At 51.1% G+C, this 26,065-nt stretch overlaps 1 protein-coding gene and 1 long non-coding RNA gene across 4 annotated transcripts; one reads left to right on the forward strand and one right to left on the reverse strand.

The window, feature by feature from the left end:
- Positions 1-3,782: 3,782 nt before the first annotated feature.
- Positions 3,783-24,622, forward strand: DRC7 (dynein regulatory complex subunit 7). 2 transcript variants are annotated; one of them, XM_061387338.1, is made up of 18 exons: positions 3,783-3,840; positions 6,687-6,918; positions 7,520-7,694; positions 8,807-8,932; positions 9,678-9,872; positions 11,814-11,972; positions 13,102-13,320; positions 14,222-14,350; positions 17,693-17,765; positions 18,575-18,703; positions 18,906-19,034; positions 20,013-20,233; positions 21,001-21,216; positions 21,685-21,795; positions 21,883-21,993; positions 22,898-23,092; positions 23,918-24,057; positions 24,329-24,622. In XM_061387338.1, exons 1-18 carry the CDS (start codon positions 3,819-3,821, stop codon positions 24,420-24,422), a joined length of 2,676 nt encoding a protein of 891 aa, XP_061243322.1. In that variant the 5' UTR covers positions 3,783-3,818; the 3' UTR covers positions 24,423-24,622. The 2 variants fall into 2 exon arrangements, with proteins under 2 accessions (XP_061243322.1, XP_061243323.1); XM_061387339.1 differs by lacking the exons at positions 3,783-3,840; positions 6,687-6,918 and adding an exon at positions 8,316-8,535 and having other exon boundaries at positions 7,609-7,694.
- LOC133230233 (uncharacterized) lies at positions 5,137-6,584 on the reverse strand. Of its 2 annotated transcripts, XR_009730795.1 has the most exons (3): positions 6,218-6,584; positions 5,909-6,039; positions 5,137-5,477 (listed from the first exon to the last, which is right to left on the reverse strand). It is a non-coding gene; the product is annotated as an uncharacterized LOC133230233 (long non-coding RNA). The 2 variants fall into 2 exon arrangements; XR_009730796.1 differs by lacking the exon at positions 5,909-6,039.
- Positions 24,623-26,065: the final 1,443 nt, after the last annotated feature.

Raw genomic sequence — 26,065 nt, forward strand, 5'->3', positions numbered from 1 at the left:
GTGGACAGCCTGATGGTCAAAAGCACGAACTCAAAGGTCAGCCTGCTTGGTCCAGGTTCTTTGCCCTGGACCAGTTCCTCACCTACTGAATCTGCAATGCAGGGATAACGGCAGCTGCCTGACAAAGCTGATGATTACATGAGATACCAGCTAAGAGGGCTGCCCACCTAACACAGTGTGACTGTGACTAAGCCGGAACTCGGCTTTGGCTGACACCTTATCAGGCCGTAGGCGGCAGTGGTCATCTGTGTGCTGCAGGAAGGGTGTCCCCTCATCGTGGTTCCCTGCCAGGTTCTCTCTGTTCTGTCCCAGATTCTTCTTTCCTAATACTTTTTCATTACAATGTAATAAATAGGTAGGAAGTAAGAAGACCTACTTGCTTCATGCTTTCAGAGAAGTAATTTAATATCAAAAGATAAAAATTGTTTGCAAATTGATCTACAAATACAGTGTAATTCCAATAAAGGTTCTAAGTCATTTTTTAAGCTTTCTGAAACTTATTATAAAATTTATATGAAAGGGTCTCCTTGGTGGCCCAGTGGTTAAGAATCTGCCTGGCAATGCAGGGGGTGTGGGTTCGATTCCTTGTCCAGGAAGATCATTTGCCCCCTGGTCTACATGCCGCGGGGCAACAAGCCTGTGGGCCACAACTCCTGAGCCTGTGCACCCTAGAGCACGTGCTCTGAAACAAGAGAAGCCACCGCAATGAGAAGCCCACAGACTGCAACTAGAAAAAGTCCATGCACAGCAGTGAAGACCCAGCACAACCAAAAGTAAGTAAATAAATAAAAAAATTTTAAACTAAATAAAATAAAATTTATATTAAGGCATATAGGCCTCAAATAGGTAAGTCATCCTTAATGAAAGAGGGCATAGAAGGAAGAACTGACCTGCAGATATAAAGAGTGTACAAGGCCATAGTGGTAAATTCAGCTTGGAGTCTGTGCAGGGATAGACATGAAGACCAGTGGAATAGAACAGAGGCCTCTGTGGCAGACACATGTACACCTGGGGACTTACTGTATGACGAGAGTGACATCATGAGAAAGGGACAAATGATCTGATGATGGTGTTGGAAAATTAACTCTTTGTAAGGGGAAAAATAAAACAAAATCCCTACTTAACTCCTCATACAGAGATGGACTTCCAGCAGAATAAAGGTCTAAATGGCATGGCAAAATTACAAAATTAACATAGGAAAATATGTTTTATTGGAGTATAATTGCTCTACAATGTTGTGTTGGTTTCTGCTGTACAACAATGTGAATTAGCTGTATACATATATCCCCTCTCTCTTGAGCCTCCCTCCCATTCCCCATCCCACCTGACTAGGTCATCGCAGAGGGGAACATATTTTTGTGACTTTAAGTGCAAGAAAGGATTTCTTAAACAAAAATTTGTAAGTGCAAAACGTCAGACCAAAACCTGATAGACTCAAATACATCAAAATTAAAGTTTTCTGTTCAATGAAGGTCACTACAGGCAAGGTTAGTGGACCTGTGACAGAAAGGAGGGAGGTATTTGCAGCATCTGGAACCAGGGATTAACACCTGGAAGTCCTGCAAATCCAAACAAGATAATTCTGCAATAAAGCAAAATGGGTTGAGTTTTTAAAAGACAGTTTCAGAAGAAGAAACCCTTGAAGCTAACACATTAGCACGTGAAGACAGATTTAAAATCTTTAGTAATCAGAGAGGCACATACTCAAATGACAGTAAGAACTCGTTGTACCCCTACAAAACCGGCAAACATCAGGAAGGGAGTGAATATCAACTGCTGACGGGGGCAACTGCCAGGCTCCCTCAGGCATTGTGGGAGGTGGAGAGAGTGTAGGTTTCACCACCTGAAAACAAGTGCAGTGCTGCTGCTGAGCCACCTGTCCTGCTCCTGGTTCTTTAGCCCAAAGATACACTTGCAGGTCTAGAAGGGACTCCACCAATGACATGTGTGGCATTATCTGTGAATAATGGGAGTTGATGGCAAAGTGGGGTGTCCATGGCTAGGAGAGTAAAGAGGAAATTAATGTGGGTGGATCTTTTTTTTTTTTTTTAGTAAAGTCTGGTACAGCTTTTTGTTTGTTTGTTTGTTTAATATTTATTTATTTTCTTTATTCATTTGTCTATGCCAGGTCTTAGTTGCAGCATGCAGAATCTAGTTCCCTGACCAGGGATCAAACCCAGGCCCCCTGTTTTGGGAGCCCAGACTCTTAGCCACTGGACCACCAAGGAGGTCCAGTGGGTGGATCTTAAATACACAGTTCTTAGCAAATATCTAAGCAACAGGAAAGTATTCATACAATATCATTAATGCCAATTAAAAATGCTGACAGCGTGAGAAAGAATGCTCATTTGGTGGGGAGTTGGGGAGTGTCAGAATGATGCCTATGTGGGCTGGGAATGGGTAAAGAGGAATAAACAACTATGCGGAGGAAATTAGGTGTTGCACGAGACAAAAGGAAAAAGGAGACCTATGTTCCATTCCACCGGAGGCGCATATCACATTTTCCTTTTCCTCTTCCCTTCCTGGCCGCCGCCCAGGTGAATTCCCCAGAGAGGTAATTCCAGGCTGAACTCCAGGACTGAAGTCCACACGCCATCTTAGGAACTTTCCCTCCATCTAATTTATCCTTCTCACTTTATTTTATATGACTGCATAATGTTCCAGCCAGAAGAAAAAAAATCATTCTTTATTATCAAGAATTGAGATGATTTCTACATTTTCACCAATAGCAGCAACTATACAATCTCGTCCAGACATCTGCACGATTTATCTGGACCCCACTCCCCCCCACAAGGCGGCATCACAAGTTCTGTGGGCCCTTTCCTTCAAAAACAAAACAGAAGAAGTTATCTTTTGTGACTGCATTGGTACGAAGACAAATATAATCCCAGGCGGACTCATAATGTGCATTATCGGTCTATTCATTTTTTCTTTGGAATTTAAAAGAAATTAAAGTAAGCATTTTCATGGGCCACTAACCTAACAAGTAAGTTTTCTCTGTGCCATGAGATTTATACTAAATCAGCGGTCCAGCCTCGACTAGAACCAGGACTCAGGCAGCCTGACTGTCCACCATGACAGGCGGCCATGCCAGGACCCACACTGGTTTTTATCTGTTTTGATGAAGGCCATACTGACCATGCAAGCAGAAGCAGTGCTGTCCTGGTAAATGTTTAACAACACTTGATGAGAGAAATCTCTAGGATTCTTGCCTGGAGAATCCCATGGACAAGCTACAGTCCACAGGATCGCAAAGAATCAGACACGACTGAAGAGACTTAGCACGCGTGATGAGAGAAAAAGTCCTTGTCTGCAGCATTTGCCAATTTCTGTGGTATAAATAATCTCATGGACAATTTTAAGCTACCTATGTGATAACACTGAACAGAGTTGGAAAAAGATGTGGAATAGCTTACCCTAACATAATATTTTCATTGTATAGATAACAATAGGAATAAATAACCTCTGGAGCTTAGATAACAATAAAATGCAGTAAAATAATTAGGAAGTGATGAGTTTTGAGTATTTCTTACCTCTGCTTTTAATATAGTCTATTTACTTATATGTTTTTGTAATTTAAATTTTACTAATGACTGTGTTCATCAATGGGTTCACAAACATTCCTAAAGCTTTAACCATCAGCTCTTGCAAACCGGCACACAAGCTGGTTCCAGCCCACCACGGGCTGAGGGACACACTGCAGTGTGTCTCCTGGACCCAGACCTGGTTAGTGACAAAAGACTACATTTCCCAGAAGCCTCCTCTCCCATGACCTGCCCTCGGCCTTGAAAGCTGTTACTATGGAGACAGGCTAACAGATGGTACAGGCTGTCCTCAAGGGTGAGATGGGAGCTGGGGTGTGCAGTGGCTGAACCCCACCTGGCAGCGGGGAGGGCAAGGGCGCTGGTGGTAAGGGGGATTCTTCTGCCTGGGGCCTTTCAACCCCAAACTTTCTGGGGAAGTTTTCAGTGTGTGTGTGTGTGTGTGTGTGTGTGTGTGTGTGTGTGATGGTGAAGAGGAGGTTGCTGCTGGGGAGAAAGACGCAGGGAAGGGCTTGTGGGGTGGGGAGAATGCTGGGCACAGAATTGCGGGAACTTTAAGGTGGGACTGCCTTCCCCAAATTGTGCTTTAGCTGAAGGGGCAGGCTGATGCCGGGAATAAGCATTGCAAGTTCTGGCTCAGCTCCACCTCTGATGACGTGTTCTGTGACCTTGGCCCAGAGCCCATTTTAGTGGCTGCCCACTGACACCTTGGCCTCCTCCCCTCCTATGTCTTTCCTTACTCACTCCCCCTCCACTAAACCATCCATTCCTTCTAGGATTTTTACATTTCATTAGGCCCTTAAATGCATGGATTTCAGAGCCAGAAATATACAGGTTCATGTATATTTCTGCTCCTTACTAGCTCTGTGACTTTAGGCCAAGCACTTAACCTCTCTAGGCCTCAGTGTTCTCCTCTGAAAAGTGGGTATCATAATAGTATCTGCCTCATAGGGTCCGTAATGGGAAAACTCAGTCTTCCATCTTCTGTGTGTCTCCTTTACTTCTCAGACAAAACCCTTTGCTTCTGACACTTCTGGTTTCCAAATGTGCAGTTTCCCCCTCACTGAGTAATTCCTTTTTAAAATATTCATTTATTTATTTGGCTGCATCAGTTCTTAGTTGCACTGCACACAGATCTACATTGTGTCATGCGGGATCTTTCTTTGCAGCTCAAGGGCTCCCTAGTCGTGATGCGTGGGCTCAGTAGTTTTGAGGAATGGGCTTAGTTGCTCCACTGCATGTGGGATCTTAGTTCCCTGACCAGGGATCAAACCGACGTCCCCCGCATTGCAAGGAGGATTCTTAACCACTCGACCACCAGGAAAGTCCCAAGAAATTCTCCATGACACCATTTGGGTGTCCTATAATTCAACTCAATTCTGACACTACCTACTTGGAGATGGCATCAGATCCCACAGGTTAAGGGCTCAGTCATACAAGACTCTTCCCACTCACTTCAGATGCCGATAGCAAGCAAGTAGTCGGTCCCTGGGTTACCCACAATTTATGTCCAATGTGGCTACCAACTGGGGGTTCCCATGACCCCCTCCTCGGGTTCTATTTATTTGCTAGAGAGGCACAGGGAAACACCTCATTACGTTTACCAGTTTATTAAAGGACACAGTAGAGGACACAGACAGCCAGGCAGGTGAAGAGATACATAGTGCGAGGTCTGGGAAGGTCCTGAGTGCAGGAGTTTCTGTCCCCCAAGAGGACGTTGCCTTTCCAGCCTGGAGGCTCTCTGAACATCCTACTATTGAGAGTCTTATGGAGGCGTCCTCACATAGGCTTGATCAACTATTGATCCCATTTCTACTCTTCTCTCTTCTCTGGAGAATGGAGGAGGGGCTGGAAATTCCAAGCTTCCAGCCATGGCTTGGTCTTTCTGGTGACTGGTCCCCATCAGGGAGTCATCCAGGGGGTCACCCAGCCTTGCTAAAACAGAAAAAGAAAAAAAGATGTGCCTGGTGTTCTTATCACTTTGGAAGTTATAAGGGGACTGGATCTTTCGTCCACTTTAGTGAGGCTGGGCTCTCTGGCTGCAGACAAGTCCTTCTCTAGGGCACATGAGCATATATGGCATTTCAATGTCCATCCACCCTCCACCCCCCCCACCCAAAGGTCCTCCATCCTGAGAGATGACACAAGGGCTTGGCCAGAAGAGTGTAGGCTGTGTCACTGCCATCTGCCCCTTATTCAGGTGCCTTAGAGGCAGCCCCATTCTTGCCCTCTTTGTGTTCCAAGTTTGGTGATGTTACCTCTTCTTTTTTTCCTTCCTTGCTATTATGAATGGGCTTCCTAGGTGGCGCCAGAGGTAAAGAATCTGCCTGCTAATTCAGGAGACATAGGAGACACAGGTTCCATACCTGGGTTGGGAAACAACAACTGCTTGTCTCCAGTGTTGCCAACCATGGTGCCACCCAGTCTCGTGAGGCACTGGGAACCAGCCCTGTTAGCAACTCAGTGACTGAGCATATAGGTGTCATATCTAAGAGGCCTAAAAGATAATCACGAATAAGTTTCTTTGAATTTAGACTTCCTGGACTTCATAAATATATTTAATAGGAAACTTCATAGTACTATCCATACAGCACTAACATCACCTGCCAGAAGGAGAAAGTAACTGGCGGAATAAATATACAAAAAGCAAAGCAAGGTTAATAAGTCTCAGCTACCTGCTCCTGACCTGACAACAGTCTCAACATGTGACCTGCGTCGTCTCTGCTTTAAGGGGAAATTTGCAAATGTCAGAAAGGTGTTACAGGTGTGCTCACACCACGTGGAGACTTTCTCTCTGATGGAAAGGACGTTTAAGAGGGTCTTGCCTCCTCCCTTTGTGATCTAAACCAGCGGTCCCCAACCTTTCTGGCACCAGGGACCAGTTTCATGGAAGATAATTTTTTCATGGACCAGGGGTGGAGGGAAGTGGTTTCAGGATGATTCAAGCACATACACTTATTGTGCAATTTATCTCTATTATTATGACATCAGCTCCACCTCAGACCATCAGACCTTAGATCCCGGAGGCTGGGGGACCCCTGAATTCTAAAGCACATCAAAGCACCATCCAGGGACACAGCTGGTGTCATTGACTCCATTCTGGCCTGAAATTGGCCATTCTGAGTGCATTTAATCCTCCTGCAGCGACCTCCTCTCTAGACAGTCATAGACACGCCAGAATGGAGGTCCTAAAGGAGAAAGTGGAGGAGGAAGAGGCGGCGGAGCGAGAAGAAGCAGCTGAGCGGGCCGAGAGGGGAGAGAAAACAAAGAGGCCGATGGAGGTGCGGAGGGAGGAGACCACCATGACGCAGGAGATGCTCAGAGACCTGGAGAGGAAGCTGTCAGAGATTGAGGTCTCTGTCCCGGAGAAGCTCTTGTGAGTGTCAGGGATAGGGAGGGAGGGGACTTTGGCCCAGCCACCCTGGCGGGGGTCAGACCAGGGCTGGGCAGAGAGAGAGCAGGTCAGAATGGTGATGCCTGGGCTGGGAGGCAGCACGGGGACCTAGAAGGAGATGGTTAAGAGTGAGGACCATGCTTTCAGGCTGTCTGGTCCAAGTCTCTAACTCCTAGGGAGTTAACCCTCCCTAACTGTGTAACCTTGGGCAAGCCACTCAGCCTCTCTGTGCATCATTTCCCTCATCTGTTTAAAGGGGCATCTGATCAACCCAGTGCTCGGTGACAACCTAGAGGGGTTGGATGATGGAGAGGGGAGGGAGGTTCAAGAGGGAGGGGACATATGTATCCTTATGGTTGTTGTACAGCAGAAATCAACACAACATAGTAAAGCGATTATCCTCCAATTAAGAATAGATTAAAAAAATAAAAGAGCAGCTGATAAGAATGACACTTCCCTCCTAAGTAGTTATGAGGATTAAATGAGGACGGAGTAGAGCCGGTAGCAGCTAAGGTAGATGGAGGGTTCCCTGTGTGCCAGGCCCAACCCCACACAGGCTAATACCACCCTCTTGTGGGCACAGGGCCTTCACCAAGGACACTATCGACACCTCCAAGCTGCCCCTTTCCTACCAAAGCAACACACTCAAGGAGGAGCACCTGCTGCAGGTGGCGGACAACTTCTCCCGCCAGTACAGCCACCTGTGCCCAGACCGCGTGCCCCTCTTCCTGCACCCACTGAACGAGTGCGAAGTGCCTGTAAGACCGGGTGGTAGAGGGCAAGGCCGGGGCTGGAGCACAGAGGGTGGAGGGAGGCGGGCCAAGCACAGACCTCTCCTGGAGGGTGGTGGGGGCAGCATATAAACTCAAATGCCCACAGGCCCCAGCAGACCTGGTGTGCGTCATCCCTGGGGTCTGTGGTGGCTTGGAGCCCCCATGCCCCACCTAAGGGGCAGTTGGACAGCCAGTGTGATCTCCAGCCCCCAAGGCCAGCCCTGTGCAGACAAAGGCAGAACCCGAGTGCTGGCCCCCTTCCTTCCCACCCTGGGACCCAGGGCACGTCCCTGATTCTCACTGGGCCTCAGTTTCCCCACCTGTAGGCCCAATGGCAGGAGATGAATGCGAAGTTACAATGCCGCAGCCCATACATAGGTTGACAAGGGGCTTGCAGACCGTTTGATCTGGCCCACCTGGTGATGTAACCCTTGTGTTAGCTGCCAGCACTTGGAACTCAGCTGTTCCCAACCAGATCCCTAGTCCCCTCTTTCCTGGATCCGGTAACCCCGGACCTGCATTTCTGCTACAGCCATCAGTGGGGGCTGCCCCTTAGGTGGGGTCATGTGTGATCTGGTGCTGGTGAAACCTTCCTTGAATTCACAGGGAGGGAGACTCCAGAGGCCTGGCTCCTGGCCCCAGGGCAGCAGAGCAACCCCTCAAAGGCCACAGAAGCACTAGGTCCCCCACGCTGGGCAGCGGTCTAGAGCCACAGACCCGACTCTTCTACTGACTGTGAACCTGAACAAGTCAGCTCACCTCTCAGAGCCTCGGCTTCCTCACCTGTCAGTGGGACCTGCCTCACAGAGTTGCTGGGGGTCAGGAGGTGATGTGGGACTGAGCGGCGCTAAGTGGGGTAGTGGTGATGATGCGGTAGTGATCACATCACTAGCACAGGATTATGCTAGATCTGGGCAAGAAGGGCCTTGAGGGAATCCCTTCCTCCAACTCCCAAGGCCCTGAGTAGGAACCTGTGGCCCAGAGAAGCCTAGAGAGCGGCCCCCAACCCCATCCTGAGGTCTCCAGCTTCCTTGGAGCACCGTGGTTTCCTCCCAAGTGGCACATCGCCCCAGGGCCTTTGGTCTCTCCCTTTGCAGAAGTTCGTGAGCACAACCATCCGGCCCACACTGATGCCCTACCCTGAGCTCTACAACTGGGACACCTGTGCCCAGTTCATCTCCGACTTCCTGTCCATGGTGCCCTTGCCTGACCCCCTCAAACCTGTAAGTACCACCTGGGGCTGCGTCCTTAGGCCACGAAGCCAGAGATGGGAAACCAGGCAGGTCGGGAGAAGGAGGCTTGGCCAGCCTCGGGCCACAGTCTATGAGTCTGTCGGGGCCGAACCCCTCACCGACCCCCTGGCTGGGAGGGAGGATGGGAATAGGCCCAGAAAGAGACAGCCACTTGCCTGAGGTCACACAGCATGCCTGATCTCTGGACTCCCACCTCTTTGACTCCTTTGCCTCCTTCGGCTTTCAGAGTCTTCTTTTCAGGACTTTAGGAGGTGGAAAAGGAAAGAGGGGGACCTGCTACCCACGTTTCAAGGCCACATTTTTGGGGTTCTGACCAGCTTAATCTCTTTAAGAATGGAGGGTGAAAGGAGGGAGAGAAAAGGGAATATGTACACAGTGGAGAAAGAGAGGAGAGAGACAGAGGTAGAAGGTAAGGGTAATTTGGAATAAAACCATAAAACATCCAATCAAAGATCCTCAGGCCAGAAGCCTCAACATCCAGACGGTCTTTCCCACCAGGAAGAAGTCCATGGCCCTTTGGAATTACAGGCAAATGTGGATTGCACTTTCTGGACATGGGGGCTGTGGTTTTCACCCCATTCTTAGCAGACTCCCTAAACCAGCAAAGGGGAGGAGCCCCATTGGGGTTGAGCCTGCACACTGGCCCTGGCGCCCAGCCCTGGGGAGACTGGCGAGGGGCAGGGGGCAGCTGTACTGACCAGCCTGCTGTGCCCAGCCCTTGTACCTGTACTCCTCGACCACTGTGCTCAAGTACCAGAAGGGGAACTGCTTCGACTTCAGCACACTGCTCTGCTCCATGCTCATCGGCGCCGGCTACGATGCCTACTGTGTCAACGGCTACGGCTCCCAGGACCTGTGCCACATGGACCTAACTCGGGAGGTGTGCCCACTCACCATGAAGCCCAAGGAGGTACGGCCGGGCCCCTGCTGCCCTCAGCATCACATGAGACACGCCATCCTTACGGCAGCCTGTCCCTGCCGCTGAGCTCTACAACTGGGACACCCGCGCCCAGTGAAATCAAACCACTGATGATTTCTCTCCCCTTGGCATCTTCATGCACACAGCCCATTCCTCCAAACTGGCTGCTCCTCTCCACTTGTTGTCACTCAGTTGCAGCTACTGTGTTCCCCACATTAGTGAATGCCACATGGCGACTATCTTCAGCCAAATTCTTCCAAATTTATCCTGTGCATGCGATAAAAAGCCATCCAGTCATTTTCATATACAGAAAAAGCAGACAAATGAACAGATATGTAGTTCTGTCTTTTTTTTCCCCCTTCTCATGTAAAAAGATCCCTTTTTTAACAGCACAAAATTTCACCAAACCACAGCAGGCAGTGGTTGTGCTTGTATATATGCTGACTGAGTACACCATAATGACCCAAGGCAGCTGTGAACGCTCAAAACACTTCTTAGTGAATTTAATTGTAGGAATCATTAAAGCATCTCTGTGCATTTGGAAAATAGCCATGCTACAGGCAAAAAGGACTTCCCAGATGGCTCTAGTAAGAACCCACCTGCCAATGCAGGAGACGTAAGAGATGTGGGTTCAATCCCTGGGTTGGAAAGATCCCCTGGAGGAGGGCATGGCAACCCACTCCAGTATTTTTGCCTGGAGAATCCCACGGACAGAGGAGCCTGGCAGGCTACGGTCCGTAGAGTTGCAAAGAGTCAGACATGATTGAAGCGACTTAGCATGCATGCACAGGCAGATAATGCTTTTCATGAACTAGATTGATTCCAGGATTTTGTGATCCGGGGTCAAGGCCCCATGAGTATCTGCAGCTTGGGGCAGGGGATCCAGGGGCCTGAGGCAACCAGCATCATGCACCTGTGTTACCTGCGTGAGCAACTGGGGCCCCTGGGGCTGTTCTCTGGTGGAGAAGGAGAGGGAGGCACCTGGTGAGAGCCCAGCCTGCTCTCTCAGGCCCAGCTCCCCAGGAAAGATGGAACAAAAAAAGCTCCATCACTGCTTTTGGCTCCAAAGGCCTATGAACTCACATACAGGCCTCTTAGCTCAGCCAAAATTTTAATTATGAAATTGATATCAATAGCTAATGGGTGCTGAGAACATTCCAGTCTATAAACCACTTACATGTTTCTTGACTTGGTTGCTCCTCTCAAGAGCACTGCGTGGTAGGAATGATTGCTCTTGTGTTTTACATGTGAGTGTGTTGAGATGAAATAGCTTTTGTGACCAAAGTCACACAGCTGGTAAATGGGTCCCTGGGGGCTGAGGCCCAGTCTGTCTGACTATGAATGGTGGAGATTCGCTATTTCTCCCTCATACCAGGTCCCCATTCTGCAGCTTCTGTGGTGTCTTTTCCTGGACATTTTCTGGCCACCTAGCACACATTTGTGTACACACGCTCATGTGCACGTGTGCGCGCGCACGCACACACACACACACACACACACACACACACATACAGAGGCTTTGTTCTTTTTCCGAGCCCAGGAAACTCTCACTTCAAGTCAACATGTGAAGCCCTGCAGTGGTAAAACCTGAAAATCTGATTCTCGACAATTTGCCCCACTTTCTAAATCAGATCCAGATCATAGCTAGTCTAGGCCATGGGGGATGAAGAACAGAAGTCACACCTCCTGAGCTCCGGCCTGGATGGGCAACTCATACAGACATTGTCCTGTCTGCATTTGACAGATCAAGCCTGGGGAAAAGGTTCTCACTGAATTTTGCAGAAGATGCTACAGTTAGGGAAATGGGAGGACATACCCACAGTCACAGGTCTGGAGCTGAGGCTCTTTCTGTGTTTGGGGTCAGAGAACCTGCAGACTCCAGGAGCAAGAGTGTGGGTGGCTGCCAATCCTTTTCCTCTCGTCTCGTGACAGAGTGTCAAGGAGGAGGAAAAGGCACCCCCTAAGAAGTACGCCATCAAACCTCCCAGGGACCTGACCAGCAGGTTTGAGCAGGAACAGGAGATGAAGAGGCAGGAGGCGATCAAGGCTGAGGAGGAGAATCGGCGGAAGCAGGAGGAGGCACGCCTCTTGGTGGGTCCACCATCCTCAGCCCTCAAGCCATGAACTCAGCTCCAGAGAAGGGGCTGCTTGGAATGGGGAAAAAGACGCAGGCCACAGGCCATGTGTTTATGGCCTCCAGGTTCAAATCCCCTCCTCCCTCTTCCAAAAACCCCACCTCCATCCCAGTGGTGGTCAGCCAGATGCTAATACTACAGAGCTGTGCTGCCTGGGCCAATTCATTGTGTGCTGTGCAGTTCTGGTGTCCTCCTTGATCCAGACCAGGAGCTCACTGAAGATATACCTGCATACACTCTACATCCATCCTACATCCACCTTCCCACCACCCTCAACCACCCTCCCACCATCCTCGAAAAACCCTCCCACCACCCTCCCAAAACTCTCCCACCATCCTCCCACCTCCCGCCCACCACCCTCCCAAAACCCTCCCACCACCTTCCCAAAACCCTCCCACCACCCTCCCATCACCCTCCCACACCGACCCTCCACCGTCTCAAAACCCTCCCACCACCCTTGCAAAACCCTCCCACCACCCTCCCACCATCCTCCCACCACCCTCCCACCATCCTTCCAAAACCCTCCCATCACCCTCCCACCACCCTCCCACCACCCGCCCATCACCCTCCCACCATCCTCCCATCTCTCCTCCTATCCACCCACACTCTCATCACCCCTTTCATCTACTTTGCTTCCCTCCCTTCTTGTCTTTCCTTCCATATAGTATTTATTGAGGGTCTACTGTGGGATGCAGTAGACCCTGGTGATACAATAATGAACATGGCACAGTGACCCTTTTTCCAGAGGGGTGCAGATAGGGAAGCCATATGGTGTCCCCCTATCTTTCTTTGGATGAAATCTCACCCAGAATCACAACACAGAAAGCCAATAAATCCCAGATACCCTAGAGCTCCAAAAGGTCAAGTTTATAAACCACAGATCGAGCTAGATCCTCCCATTTTATGTATAAGCAAACAGGTTCAGAAGTGGGGTGATGTCCTCAAGGTCACGAAGTCAACCAGAGATGCAGTGTGGATCAAAATTCGATTATTTTGCCAGTTCCTCAGCCCCAGGGAGATGTTTGTACCCCTGATGATCCCCTTCCCATCCATTTGCCTCGAGGTCACCCACCTTTCCCGTGCAGGAGCAGGAGAATGCAAAGACCGACCCCCTGCACGGACTTCGTGTGCATTCCTGGGTCCTGGTGTTGTCGGGGAAACGTGAGGTGCCTGAGAGTTTTTTCATTGACCCATTCACTGCACGCAGCTACAGCACCCAGGATGATCACTTCCTGGGAATTGAGAGCCTTTGGAACCACAAGAACTACTGGGTCAACATGCAGGATTGCTGGAACTGCTGCAAGGTGCTGGGCGGGCCTGGGTGGGTGTGGCAGGCACAGTGGGGGAGGGTGGGTGTGACCAGTGGGGAGAGCTGGCCACCAGCCAAGAGGGCTTTGAGCTTTTCCTGGAGTACCCAGGGCCTACTGCTTTACCCATACATAATCATTCCAGTATGATTATTGTCACTCTGTTAGTTTCTGTATCCTTATAAAATGTGGATTGTTAGTTCAATTGATTTTGAAGTGCAATACACATGCAGAAAAATGCACTTATCCTACACGTCCAGCTCAATGAACTTCCATACATATTTATGTATAAAAACTCAGTGCCAGGACTTCCCTGGTGGTCCCATGGTTGAGAATCCCTTTCAAATGCAAGGGATGCAGGGTCGATCTCTGATGGGGAAACTAAAATCCCATATGCCCTGGGGCAATGAAGACCCAGTGCAGCCAAAACAAAACCCAAAACCTCAGTGCCATTTATAGAAGTTAAAAAATATGTGCACATGTTTGGAGGGAGGTGGTAACTGGATACCAGGGGACTTTCTGGGAGTGTGGATAATGTTCTGTCCTTGAACCGGTCTTTGCCGTATAGTGACACCTCATCTCTTCCTGTAAGGACAATGCCAAATGAGCTCCACATTCAGGCCTATCCCAGGCCAGAGAGTCTCCGAGTCTCTCACCCAGAGACCAACACGGGAAGGGAGTCCCAGCCCCCTCAGGGCCTCCGTCCCCCTGTGGGGATGAGGAGGGCGGGCGAGGACTCTCAGAGGCAGCCTGGAGCCACATTCTGGCCCCTTTGAGACCCAGCTGGGTTTCTTCTCACCCTGGGCTTGGCTGTTCCCCGCCCCCCTCCCTGCCCCTTTAGAGTAGGAGGGGGGTACACTGGCTGTGGGGTGTGCTCAGCGATCCCGTTCTCCATCAGGATTTGGTCTTCGACCTGGGAGACCCCGTGAGGTGGGAGTACCTGCTCTTGGGCACCGACAAGCCTTTCCTGTCCCTGACTGAGGAGGAGGATGAGGGGATGAATGATGATGACGACGTGGAAAACCTGGTGAGCCTCCATGGAGTGGGGGGACTTGACACCCTGTCTTGCTTCAGGCCAGCCTGACACACTTCCCCCACAGATATGTGTCTAGGGCGGGGCAGTTCAGATAGACCACTTATAGATTCCTTGAAGCAGAAGGGCCTGGACCATGCCCTTGTTTTACAGATGGGCAGACTGTGGCCCAGACAGGTCCAGCAACCTGCCCGGGACCCCCAAATGGTGCAGGGAAGGTCTGGGATGTGCATTCAGGCCTCCTGCCCATCCCCCACTCGGCCCCCTCTATACACACACACACAGCCCACTTCCTGTTCAGGGGTTGCCCTGCCCTTTGGAGTAGGGCAATAAGACCCTCTCCACAACCCATCCCTTTCAAGCCCCAGAACCATCCCTCACATCCAGGCCTCTCCTGCATGATCGCCATGATTCTCCACACACGCTTCCAGACCTTGCTTGTCCCTCCTATCAGCCCTTCTGAAGGTCATTGGCCTGGTCATCTCTGATCTCCTACTCAGGGGCAATCCAGGCAGGTCTGCATGAGGCCCTGTGAGTGGAAGTAAGAGGCCCAGATGCCTTCGCCACTGGTTCCGACATCTTGAGCAAACTTCCTAACTGTTGGAAACTTCAGTTTCATCATCTGCATGTAAAATGGGGGAATGGGGTCAGTTACATCACGGTAGTAATAACTGGGGTATTCGTTTGCTAAAGTTGCCGTAACTCAGACTGGGTGGCTTAAACAGTAGAAATTTCTTTTCTCACAGCCCTGAAGACTGGAAGTCGAGCTGTCAGCAGGGTTGGATTCTCCTTAGGGGTGCCCACCCCCGGGTCCTCACACTCTTTCCTCTGTGTGCGTCTGTGTCCTAATTTCTCCCTATAAGGACACCAGTAGTATTGGATTAGGGCTCAACTGAATGACCTCAGTTTAACTTCGATACCTCTTTAAAGATCCTGTCTCCAAATATAGCCACATTCTGGGGTTCTGGGTTCTAGGACATATGAGTTTTGGGGGGATACAATTCAGCCCCCAGGTAACACATGGCCCTTTCTAAGTGCTGTGAAGCGGCTCAGTCATGCCTGATTCTGCCACCCCATGGGCTGTAGCCCTCCAGACTTCTCTGTCCACGGGATTTTCCAGGCAAGAATACTGGAGTGGGTTGGGATCTTCCCGACCCAGAGATCGAACCTGGGTCTCCTGCATTGCAGGCAGATTCTTTATCATCTAAGCCACCAGGGAAGCCCTTCTAAGTGCCAGAAGGTATTTAACTTGCCAATATCTTCGCAGCTACCCGGTGTGATGGGTACTAGTATTGTCACCCATGATTATTATTGCCCCATTTTACTGACAGGAAGGCTTACACACAGAGGGGTGAAATAAATGACCCAAAGTTACACAGCCAATAAGTGACAGCTGGGATTTGACTTGGGATTTGACTGTCCGGCTCCCAAGTCTGGGTTCTCAAAGGCAGTTCTGTTCGGCCTCCTGGGGCTGCATGAGGACAAGTGAGACCACCAGTGTGATGTGTTTGGAAAGACGTGTAGACCCACCTGGAAATGGTGTTGAGTGTTCTCAGCCTCTTCTCCCTGGAGACCAGAGAGCCTCCTCTACTGTGCAGTAAATCCTGGACCACTGGCGCCTCCTGCTGGCCTCAAAATGAGAACAGACAAGCCAAGCGGATGTCAGACATCTGAGCAATTTGGCAAGAAGAGTTTTCTTTTTTGAATTTTTTATTTTATATTGAAGTATAGACGATTAACAACATTGTGATAGTTTCAGGTGGACAGCAAAGGGACTCAGCCATGCATTTGCATGTATCTATTCATGGAGAAGTTTCAAACCGAGAAAATCTTATGCAAGTTTCTGTGGTTACCTAACCTGAAGATCATTTGTCCAATGTAGTTGCTAAGTCATGTCCGACTCTTTGCAACCCCATGGACTGTAGCCTGCTAGGGTCCTCTGTCCATGCGATTCTCCAGGCAAGAATACTGGAGTGGGTTGCCATGTCCTCCTCCAGGGGATCATCCTGACCCAGGATCGAACCCACATCTCCTGCATTGGCAGGCAGGTTCTTTATCAGTGAGCCACCAGTGAAGCCCTTAAACCTGAGTTTGTTTCTGTTTTGCATGTGTATTCATTTGTATTGTTTTTAAATTGAACAGCAGAGAAGTCATACTGGAGAAAGGCCTTATAAGTGAATGCATTCAATGTGAAAAATGTTTTACCCATAAATCCTCTTTCTATCAAAGAATTCACACTGGAGAAAGGCCTTCTACGTGCAGTGAATGTGGGAAATCTTTTATCAACAACTCCAATTTCCATAGACATCAGAGAATTCACACAGGAGAAAGCCCTTATGCCTGTAATGTATGTGGAAAATCTTTTATAACTCTGGCTGACATTTGTTATCATCAGAAAGTTCACAGCAGGGAAGTGCCATATAAGGGCAGTGACTATGGGACCTCCTTTAATCAAATGCACCTCCTCAGTTCTGGTAGGAAAATCCACACTGGAGAAAAGTCTTATAAGTGCAGTGAATGTGGGAAATCTTTTACTGTAACTCTGGCCTTTGGAATCATCAGAGAATTCACAGTGGAGAAAGGCTTTATGAGTGCAGTGAACGTGGGAAATCTTTTATTGCTAGGATGAGCCTTCTCAATCATCAGAGAGTTCACACTGAAGAAAGGCCTTATAAGTGCAGTGACTGTAGAAAATGTTTTATTAGCAGTTTGAGCCTTCTTTGTCATCAGAGAGGTCACAGCGGAGAAAGGCCTCACGAGTGCAGTGAACGTGGGAAATCTTCTCCTGCTAGCTGTGGCCTTCGGTATCATCAGAGTTCATTTGTATAGACTAGGCCTTATTTGCCAGATGGGGAAACTAGGCTCAGAGAGAAAAAAAAACAATAAGGGCAACCAGGCAGTGTCCCAAACCCTTATGTGCATTTATCAGTCAATCCTCCCAAGCAGTTAGAAAACTGAGACTCAGAGCCGTTAAGGGACTTTACCTGAGCTGGTATTGGATGGAGACTCCAGAAGCCCCTCTTTTAACCAAAGGCCTGTGGCTTTGTCTCCTGCATCTGCGGGAAGTGGGGAGGGGTGGGGTTCATATGGGACAGGGCGTGGCTGTCCTCGCCAGGTACCAGGTGGGTAGAGGGGTAGAGCTGCTCCTCCTCCTCCCCTCTGTCTCAGGTCACACCAGGTCAGATCTCCAGCACCGCTGGGGAAGCTGACAAGCCACCTTGGGGGGCTTGGCCCTGGGGGGTGAGAGAGTAGCTCCGACCTGCCTGTAAGTCAGCCCTGATCAGAAGGCCCAGTCCTGATCAGAACTACCCACCCCACCCCCACCTCTCCCAACAGGGCAAGGAGGATGAGGATAAGAGCTTCGACATGCCGCCCTCGTGGGTGGAGCAGATTGAGATCTCCCCCGAAGGTACAGCGTCTCTGGACCTTTGGGGGCATCTGTGGCGGCGGGATGCCTGCAGAGGCTGCCTCGGCCCCTCATTTCCAAACCCCGGCCCCATGTTTCCTGCTGCACCCTCTTCATCTCTTCCTTCCCACCATACACGCTCAGCTCTGCGGCCGGGGGCCTGACCCTAGTCTGGCACACAGGACAGGGCTCAGTTACCAGACCCAGAGTGATGGAGTGTGGCAGGTGCTGGAGGACTGGGGACCGGGACACAGCTGTTCCCCTCCCTCAGCCCACTCTGCCAGGAGGAGACTACGCACAGTACCCAGGGCGGGCAGGGAAAGCAGGGGGGCAGGGCATGCTTGTGCCCCATGCCAACCTCTGCTGATTGCTGAGATTTCCATCTGGGAGTGGCTGGACCCATGGGGAGGACCTAGGCTGTCCCATCAGGGCAGGAAGGGCTGGAGAGGGTGTCATGGGAACCCGGGGGTTGGAGGCTGGGGAGTGGGTGGGCAGAAAGGGCTTCTGGGAGGAAGGCTCATCTAAGCTAAGTTTTAAGGGGTCGGAAGAAGTCAGCACAGTAAGGGCAGGAGGGGATGGTGTTTCCAGCTGAGGTCTGGAAGAGTGCGGTGTGGTCAGGCTCAAGCTGAGATGTCCTCCAGGGCAGGAGCCACCCTGGTGACTTGTCCCCTCTTCCTCCCTGGAGTGGGCTTGGGGGCTGGAGGAGCTGAGCAAACAGCACAGTGAACAGAGGCTGAAGAGTGGCTGGTGAGGCTGGCCTTCCCTTCCCCCAGTCTGGGGAGGAAGGACCCCAGCCCACTCTGTGTCCTCAGCGTTCGAGACCCGCTGCCCAAACGGGAAGAAGGTGATACAGTACAAGAGGGCGAAGCTGGAGAAGTGGGCCCCGTACCTCAACAACAACGGTCTCGTGTGCCGCCTCACCACCTACGAGGACCTGGAGTGTAAGGGGGCAGCTCTAGCTGCGGGGCTGGTGGGGAGGGGGCAGAAGAGCTGGATCCCTGACATGTTATGTGACCTTGGTCATGTCACCACCCCTATCCGTGTGAGTGTGGGCCCTGCTGGTGTGCTCTGTGTGCTGGGAGTGGTGGGACAGCAGCTGGGGGATCTGGCCTGGCTGCTTCAGACACCGATCGGGCCCCACAGGTACCAAGACTTTGGAGATGAAGGAGTGGTACCAGAACAGGGAGGACATGTTGGAGCTAAAGCACATAAACAAGATCACGGGCTTGAATGTCGACTACTTCAAGCCGGGCCACCCCCAGGCGCTGCGCGGTGCGTGGACCCCGTGACTAAGCCACGGTGGGAGCCCAGGGTGGGGGCCTCATGTGCTCTTTAAGAGCAGCCTCCACGGCAGCTGATGCGTGGTGGGAGGAACCAGCATCCTTATTGCCAGGGTTCTTGGGTGGCAAGCAACCGAAATAGCCCCTGCCTCCCCAAGCAAAGCAGATGTGTGGGAGGTCAGAGGAAGCACAGAAAATCTAAGGAAATGTGACAAGTGTTCCTCCAGGAAAGGTAAAGCAGGGCTGCAGCCCATGCTGTGGTTGGGATCAGGTACCCATTCGGGCCACGTTCACAGGGGTTAGGATGCCTACAAGAAAACCAACAAGCACCTCCACAAGGGCAATGCAGGGGGCAGAAGTGTGGCAGTGAGCATGTGGCGGCAAGCCCAGGAGACTGGGAAGCAGGGAAGGACATATCCTGGGAGAGAATTAACAACCCAATCCAAGAATTCACAAAAGAAAAACATAGGCGCAATATACATCTAAAAACAGGACCAATCTCACTTGGTTGAGACAGGAAGGGGAGGGGAGGGAAGGGAAGGGAAGGGGAAAGAAAGAAAGAAAATCAATAAGGGACCAACCTACAACCCTTCAGTTGGCAAAAATGAAAAAATGGCCCTACCACGTGTAAGCAAGAGACTCCTCTTCATTCCTGGTAGGACAGCAAATTGGCACAACTTTTCTGGGGAGCAGTTGGGCAAAATAATCAATGATAGCTTTCAATTATGTACGTTTTTTGACCAGCAGTTCTGTTGCACAAATAGCAGGCAAGAAGAAAACATACATCAAACAGATGTTCATCACGGTGTTGATTATAATAACAAAAAAGCTGGAAGCAGCCTAAACACCTAGCTCTAGGGCATTGGTGACATCACACATGAGGCTTCTCCCCAAGGCCTGGGGTCGAGTTATGAAGCCAGGGGCTCCGGGTGCTCACCTAGGCGTCACCCGGCCCCCACCTACCCCGCAGTGCACTCGTACAAGTCCATGCAACCTGAGATGGACCGTGTCATGGAGTTTTATGAAACGGCCCGCGTGGACGGCCTGATCAAGCGGGAGGAGACGCCCAAGACGATGACAGAGCACTACCAAGGTCGGCCGGACTTCCTCTCCTACCGCCATGTCAATTTCGGGCCCCGAATGAAGAAGCTGGCTTTGAACAGCGCAGAGTCAAACCCCCGGCCCATGGTGGTAAGTACTTGCTGGACTTGGGGATGGGGTGCCTGCCTACTCTGGTGGGCCAAGGTTACCCTGAAGGGGAGGAGCCCCGACTCCGGGGAGCCTTCTTTACTGAGTGACTTTTCCTTTTTTACCATCTCGGGTCTGTCTGATGCCAGACGTCAGCCACTGGGCCACCGAGGTATTATGTCCCTGTGTGGGTATACGCGCTCTTGACTAAACACTTGGAAAATATGTAAAATTATAAAAAGTAAAAAAATCTCAGAATGCCATCTCTCAGCTATTGTCACATATTAATAGATTAGATTTTGAGAGTCTTTTCAAAGATGTGGGTGTGTGCATGCATGTAGAATTCCTGTATCACTCTCTTCCCTTAAATTGTGTAGCTTTTTCCTCCATATCATCACAAGTTATTTTGCACCTATATTTAACTTCTGCACACCAAAGAAGCTCTTTTTAGCAGTAAGCATTGTCAAGTGATAGAGCAGGCTGCCTGGAGAGGTGGTGAGCTCCCCATCTCTGGAGGTGGGCAAGCAGAGTCTGGCAGAAGGAGCTAGAGAAGAAATGGCGCACCACACAGGGCTGGAGCGCCGGGCACTGAGAACCCCTGGGGCCTTGAGAGCCACTGTCTAGCTGGGAGGGGCTGTTCTACATAAACCCCCACCCCCCAAATAACCCCAGACCCCAGCGTCCCTGAGGGTCCTTTGCGCCTGTCCTCAGGGCAAGCACAGAAGTCCCCCTTTTCCACCCTGCCTCCTCCGCATGTTTTGGTGTCCCAGAAAATCACAGAGAGATTCTTCCGCAACCCTGCGAAGCCTGCGGACGAGGACGTGGCCGAGCGAGTGTTTCTGATCGCTGAGGAGCGCATTCAGCTGCGCTACCACTGCCGCTCCGACCACATCACGGCCAACAAGCGCGAGTTCCTGCGGCGCACGGAGGTGGACAGCAAGGGCAACAAGATCATCATGACCCCCGACATGTGTATCAGCTTCGAGGTGGGCTTGGGAGTCTGGTGGGCAGGGGCAGGATGGGGTGGAGTGAAGAGAGAGCCCTGGGGTGGAAGGCCCTGGTACCCCGCCTGGAAATTCATCTTCGCCCCTGGGAAAATCAAGACCTCCCATCTGGGAATAATACTCTTTGAGCTCCTCTGAAAATCGTCTCCTTTTCCATCCTGCGACCAAGGCTGTGACAGATCTCAGCACCTCCACAGGGCTGGCTTTCCTAGTTCCAGTCCTGACTTTGCTGGCACATTCCTTGGCCCCTCTGAGTCTCCAGTTTCTCTTCTGTTGCTAGTTGTGCTTTTAGAGATGCAACAGTTTGAGAGAGGTGAAGCAACTGGCTGGAGGTCACACAGCTAGAAAATGGCAGGGAAAGATTTGAACCCAGGAGATCTGGCTCCAGAATCTGCCCACAACCCCAGCCGTTGCTGCTGCTTCTCCAAGTAAATGTGGCGGTTGTTCCAGGTGGAGCCGATGGAGCACACTAAGAAGCTTCTCTACCAGTACGAGGCCATGATGAAGCTGAAGAATGAGGAGAAGTTGTCCAGACATCAGGCCTGGGAGTCGGAGCTGGAGGTCGGGTGTTCTGCGGGAGAGTAAGCAGATGGCAGGTAGCAGGGGTGGGGGGTGTTTAACCATGTCTGCCCCCACTTCCCAACTCAGGTGCTGGAGATCCTGAAGCTTCGGGAGGAGGAGGAGGAGGCACACACGCTGACCATCTCCATCTATGACACCAAGCGCAATGAGAAGAGCAAGGAGTACCGGGAGGCCATGGTGAGCCCTGCTCCTTGGCTTCCCCCCGACCCCTCCCCCACCCACACCCCGGCCCCCCCCCCCACCTCCAGGGTGCTGAGGTTGATAGGGATTCTGGGAAGAAGCCCTTTAGAGGTGATGAAGTTATTGACACCGTGGTGGTCATCTTTGCTGTGAGCTGACCATTTCCCTGGATCACGCCCCAACACATGCTTAGGATACAGGCCAGGTCCCCCCACACCACCTCCAGGAGCTATGGCCAAGCCAAGACCTCCACTTGGGGGCTTCCCTGGAGGTTGTGACCTGGGCTGGTAGCACCAGTGAGCGGACTCTGGCCACGGGCCTGAGTTCTCTGGCCCCTGCACATACCTTCACATTACCCACTCTGGTTGCAAGACCCAGCTTGGTTTTTTTGAGGCCAGCTTCTAAATCCCCTTCACCAACCAAGTGGAGATTTCTAAAAAAAAAAAAAAAAAGAATAGATGAGGTTGGCAAGACAGGACTGGGCACCTGAGGTCTGGTTCTCAGACCCCCAGAGGTGGGGATGTCTGCCCCCACATCTCTAGCTTCACTGGGCTCTGGCGGCCAACACAGCACATAAAGAAGGCCCCAGGGTGGAAGGGAAAAAAGGGACTCACCAGCAGTTTTTAACGTCATTAACAACCATGCTTTATTACCATTTATCGAGCGAGCATCTGCTGAGTGATAGGTATGTACTGAGGCTCGAGTGGAGACGTGTGAACTCACAGACACCAGAGTTGGCCGTCACCAATAACCATGATCTCAGGAGACAGCGCAGAGCCCTCTGAGGCCTCAAGCACAGAGGGTTTGAGGTCCAGTTCTGTGTGATCACATCTCGATAGAGCTGGTTGGGGGATGTCTGCGGCCCCTGCTGGTCCAGCCAACCCCCGGGCCCCTCTTACAGGAGCGCGTGCTACACGAGGAGCACCTGCGACAGGTGGAGGCCCAGCTGGACTACCTGGCCCCGTTCCTGGCCCAGCTCCCACCTGGAGAGAAGCTCACGCGCTGGCAGGCCGTGCGCCTCAAGGATGAGTGCCTCAATGACTTCAAGCAGCGGCTCATTGACAAAGCCAACCTCATCCAGGCCCGCTTTGAAAAGGTGCAGCCAGGGCCCTGGCAGGGGTGGGGACCTCGGCATCCTCCACCGGAAAACCAGCCCAGGGCTGTTGGCTCACCATCTCTTAGACTTGTGAGGGACTATCAGGCAGAGGGGGAGGAGGCCAGTGCCTGGTGTGTCCAAAGGACCAAGCTGTCCTTCCTCATCCTTGTTTATTGGGTGGAAGGGTGGATGGAGGGGTGGATGAGTGAACAGAGGGATGGAGGTGTGGCTGGCTGGCTGGCTGGAGCATTATAACAACTCCTATAGTTTTTGACTCATGTCTGTGGGTCAGGTACACCCGTGTAGTTCCCCTGCATTATCTTATTTAATCTTCCCAAACAGCTCTATGGTGGTGGGGGTGGGGTGGGTGCAATGACCCTCATTTTGCAGACGACAGATTGGAAGCTCTGAAAATGTACTTTGACCAGAGTCACGTGGCTCTCAGTCCTGACTCCTGCTCTAACCTTGTGGACATGTTGTTGTTTAGTCGCTAAGTTGTGTCCGATTCTTTCTGACCCCATGGACTGTGTAGCCCACCAGGGTCCTCTGTCCATGGGATTTCCCAGGCAAGAATACTAGAGTGGGTTGCCATTTCCTTCTCCAAGGGATCTTCGCCAGTCAGGGGTCTAACCCTCGTCTCCTCTACTGGCAGGCTGATTCTTTACCACTGAGCCACCTGGGAAGTCCTTGTAGCCATATATCCCTCTAAATAAGGCCCCAGGTTTTCTGCCTCTGCTTCTCTGGCTTCTAGGAGAAGGGGTGACGGGGCTGACCTTGTGGGGCTGTCTGGGTCAGCCCTCCTGCTCTCCTTCCCCGTGCCCACAGGAGACTCAAGAGCTGCAGAAGAAGCAGCAGTGGTATCAGGAGAATCAGGTGACCCTGACGCCTGAGGATGAAGACTTATACCTGAGTTACTGCTCTCAGGCCATGTTCCGCATCCGTATCCTGGAGCAGCGGCTCAGTCGGTGAGGAGGCAGGGGTAGGGGGAGCCGAGAGGACCCACAAGGATGTTGGAGCACCAGCTTTTGTTTTTTTGGTTGTGCTGAGTCCTCATTGCGGTGCATAGGCTTCTCCAGTTGTGGCACGCAGGCTTAACTGCCCTGCAGCATGTGGGGTCTCAGTTCCCTGACCAGAGATTGAACCCATGTCCCCTGCAATGGAAGAAGGATTCTTAATCACTGGGCCACCAGGGAAGTCTCAGAGTACCAGCTTTGTAACCCCTACTTGTGATTTCAGACACAAGGAGCTGGCCCCACTGAAGTACTTGGCTCTGGAGGAAAAGCTCTACAAGGACCCACGCCTGGTGGAGTTACTTAAAGTCTTTGTTTGATGCTCTTCACCCCCTACACCTGTGGTCCTCTGAGTCCCTCCTGAGGCCTCAGCAAAGCTGCCAGAGAAAGAAACCTCCCCCAAAGCCTGGCCCTTGTGTTCCCTATGCTCAGCTAATGACCATCCACTCAGGCACACTACCTTCCTGCTTTGCCTAATTTACCTGTAAATAAACACTTGCCATTTGCCACGTGTACCTCATGTTTCACAGACTCCAGCAGCAGCCTTTTTCTCCTTCCCTTCTTTATCTGTGGCCTGGGACCACCTTTACAGCCTTATCTTATTTAATACAGCAACTGCATCCCCATTCCACACATGGCTAATTAGTAGCTGATAAGAAGAGTCGGTGGAATTCAGTCACTTGCAGTCTAGCCTTGAGAACCCAAGTTCTGGAGCACACACCTTAGGCTTGCCATTCCCACTTTGTGAGCTGGGCCACCCCGGCCATGGTGGGGGTGCAAGACCCTCATTTTTCAGACGAGAAACTGGAAGCTCTGAAATGTACCGTATCCAGAGTTTCATGGCTGTCTCAGCCTTAACCCCGGCTCTGACTTCATAAGCATTATATCCCTTTAAACAATATCCCAGTGGCTTTCTCTCAAGACATGTGTGTGACCCCTGCCTCTGCTCCTCCAACTTCTGTGGGTAGTGGCCCTTCCCAAAGCCCACCCCACCCGAGTCCCAAATGAAGTCGGCCTTTATCGGGTTCCAAATCCAAATTGGTGGTCCCCCTCAAGCTGCAGTGCACTCATCCATTAATCGAGGCCGTGGGGGTAGCACTCCCGGACTCCAAGACTGACTTGGACCCGGAATCAGACTCCGTTTCCCTCTAAGCCTCCTGTGTGGGATTCAAGCTGGGGTCCGAGCCAGAGAAGAGGGACAAAGTTCTCAGAGCACGCCAGCACCGAACCCGAGGAAAAAGAAAAAAAACAGCAGTTTCGGTAAAGTGCTGACCAATGCCTCAGTTCAGTTCAGTCGCTCAGTCGTGTACAACTCTTTGTGATCCCATGAATTGCAGCACGCCAGGCCTCCTTGTCCATCACCAACTCCTGGAATTCACTCAAACTCACGTCCATCCAGTCAGTGATGCCATCCAGCCATCTATCTCATCCTCTGTCGTCCCCTTCTCCTGCCCCCAATCCCTCCCAGCATCAGAGTCTTTTCCAGTGAGTGAACTCTTCACATGAGGTAGCCAAAGTACTGGAGTTTCAGCTTTAGCATCAGTCCTTCCAAAGAACACCCAGGACTGATCTCCTTTAGAATGGACTGGTTGGATCTCCTTGCAGTCCAAGGGACTCTCAAGAGTCTTCTCCAACACCACAGTTCAAAAGCATCAATTCTTGGTGCCCAGCTTTCTTCACAGTCCAACTCTCACATCCATACATGACTACTGGAAAAACCATAGCCTTGACTAGATGGACCTTTGTTGGCAAAGTAATGTCTCTGCTTTTGAATATGCTATCTAGGTTGGTCATAACTTTCCTTCCAAGGAGTAAGCGTCTTTTAATTTCATGGCTGCAATCACCATCTGCAGTGATTTTGGAGCCCCAAAAAATAAAGTCTGACACTGTTTCCACTGTTTGCCCATCTATTTCCCATGATGTGATGGGACCAGATGCCATGATCTTCCTTTTCTGAATGTTG

The sequence above is a fragment of the Bos javanicus genome, chromosome 18, assembly GCF_032452875.1.
Source record: "Bos javanicus breed banteng chromosome 18, ARS-OSU_banteng_1.0, whole genome shotgun sequence".
Classification (NCBI taxonomy): domain Eukaryota; kingdom Metazoa; phylum Chordata; class Mammalia; order Artiodactyla; family Bovidae; genus Bos; species Bos javanicus.

Excerpts from the sequence above, each read along its gene's own strand:
- DRC7 (XM_061387338.1), top strand. The coding sequence starts at position 3,819 with ATGGTACAGGCTGTCCTCAAGG. Across the intron at positions 21,796-21,882 it reads CCTGGGAGTCGGAGCTGGAG|GTGCTGGAGATCCTGAAGCT; the intron begins GTCGGGTGTTCT and ends TTCCCAACTCAG. Across the intron at positions 21,994-22,897 it reads AGGAGTACCGGGAGGCCATG|GAGCGCGTGCTACACGAGGA; the intron begins GTGAGCCCTGCT and ends CCCCTCTTACAG.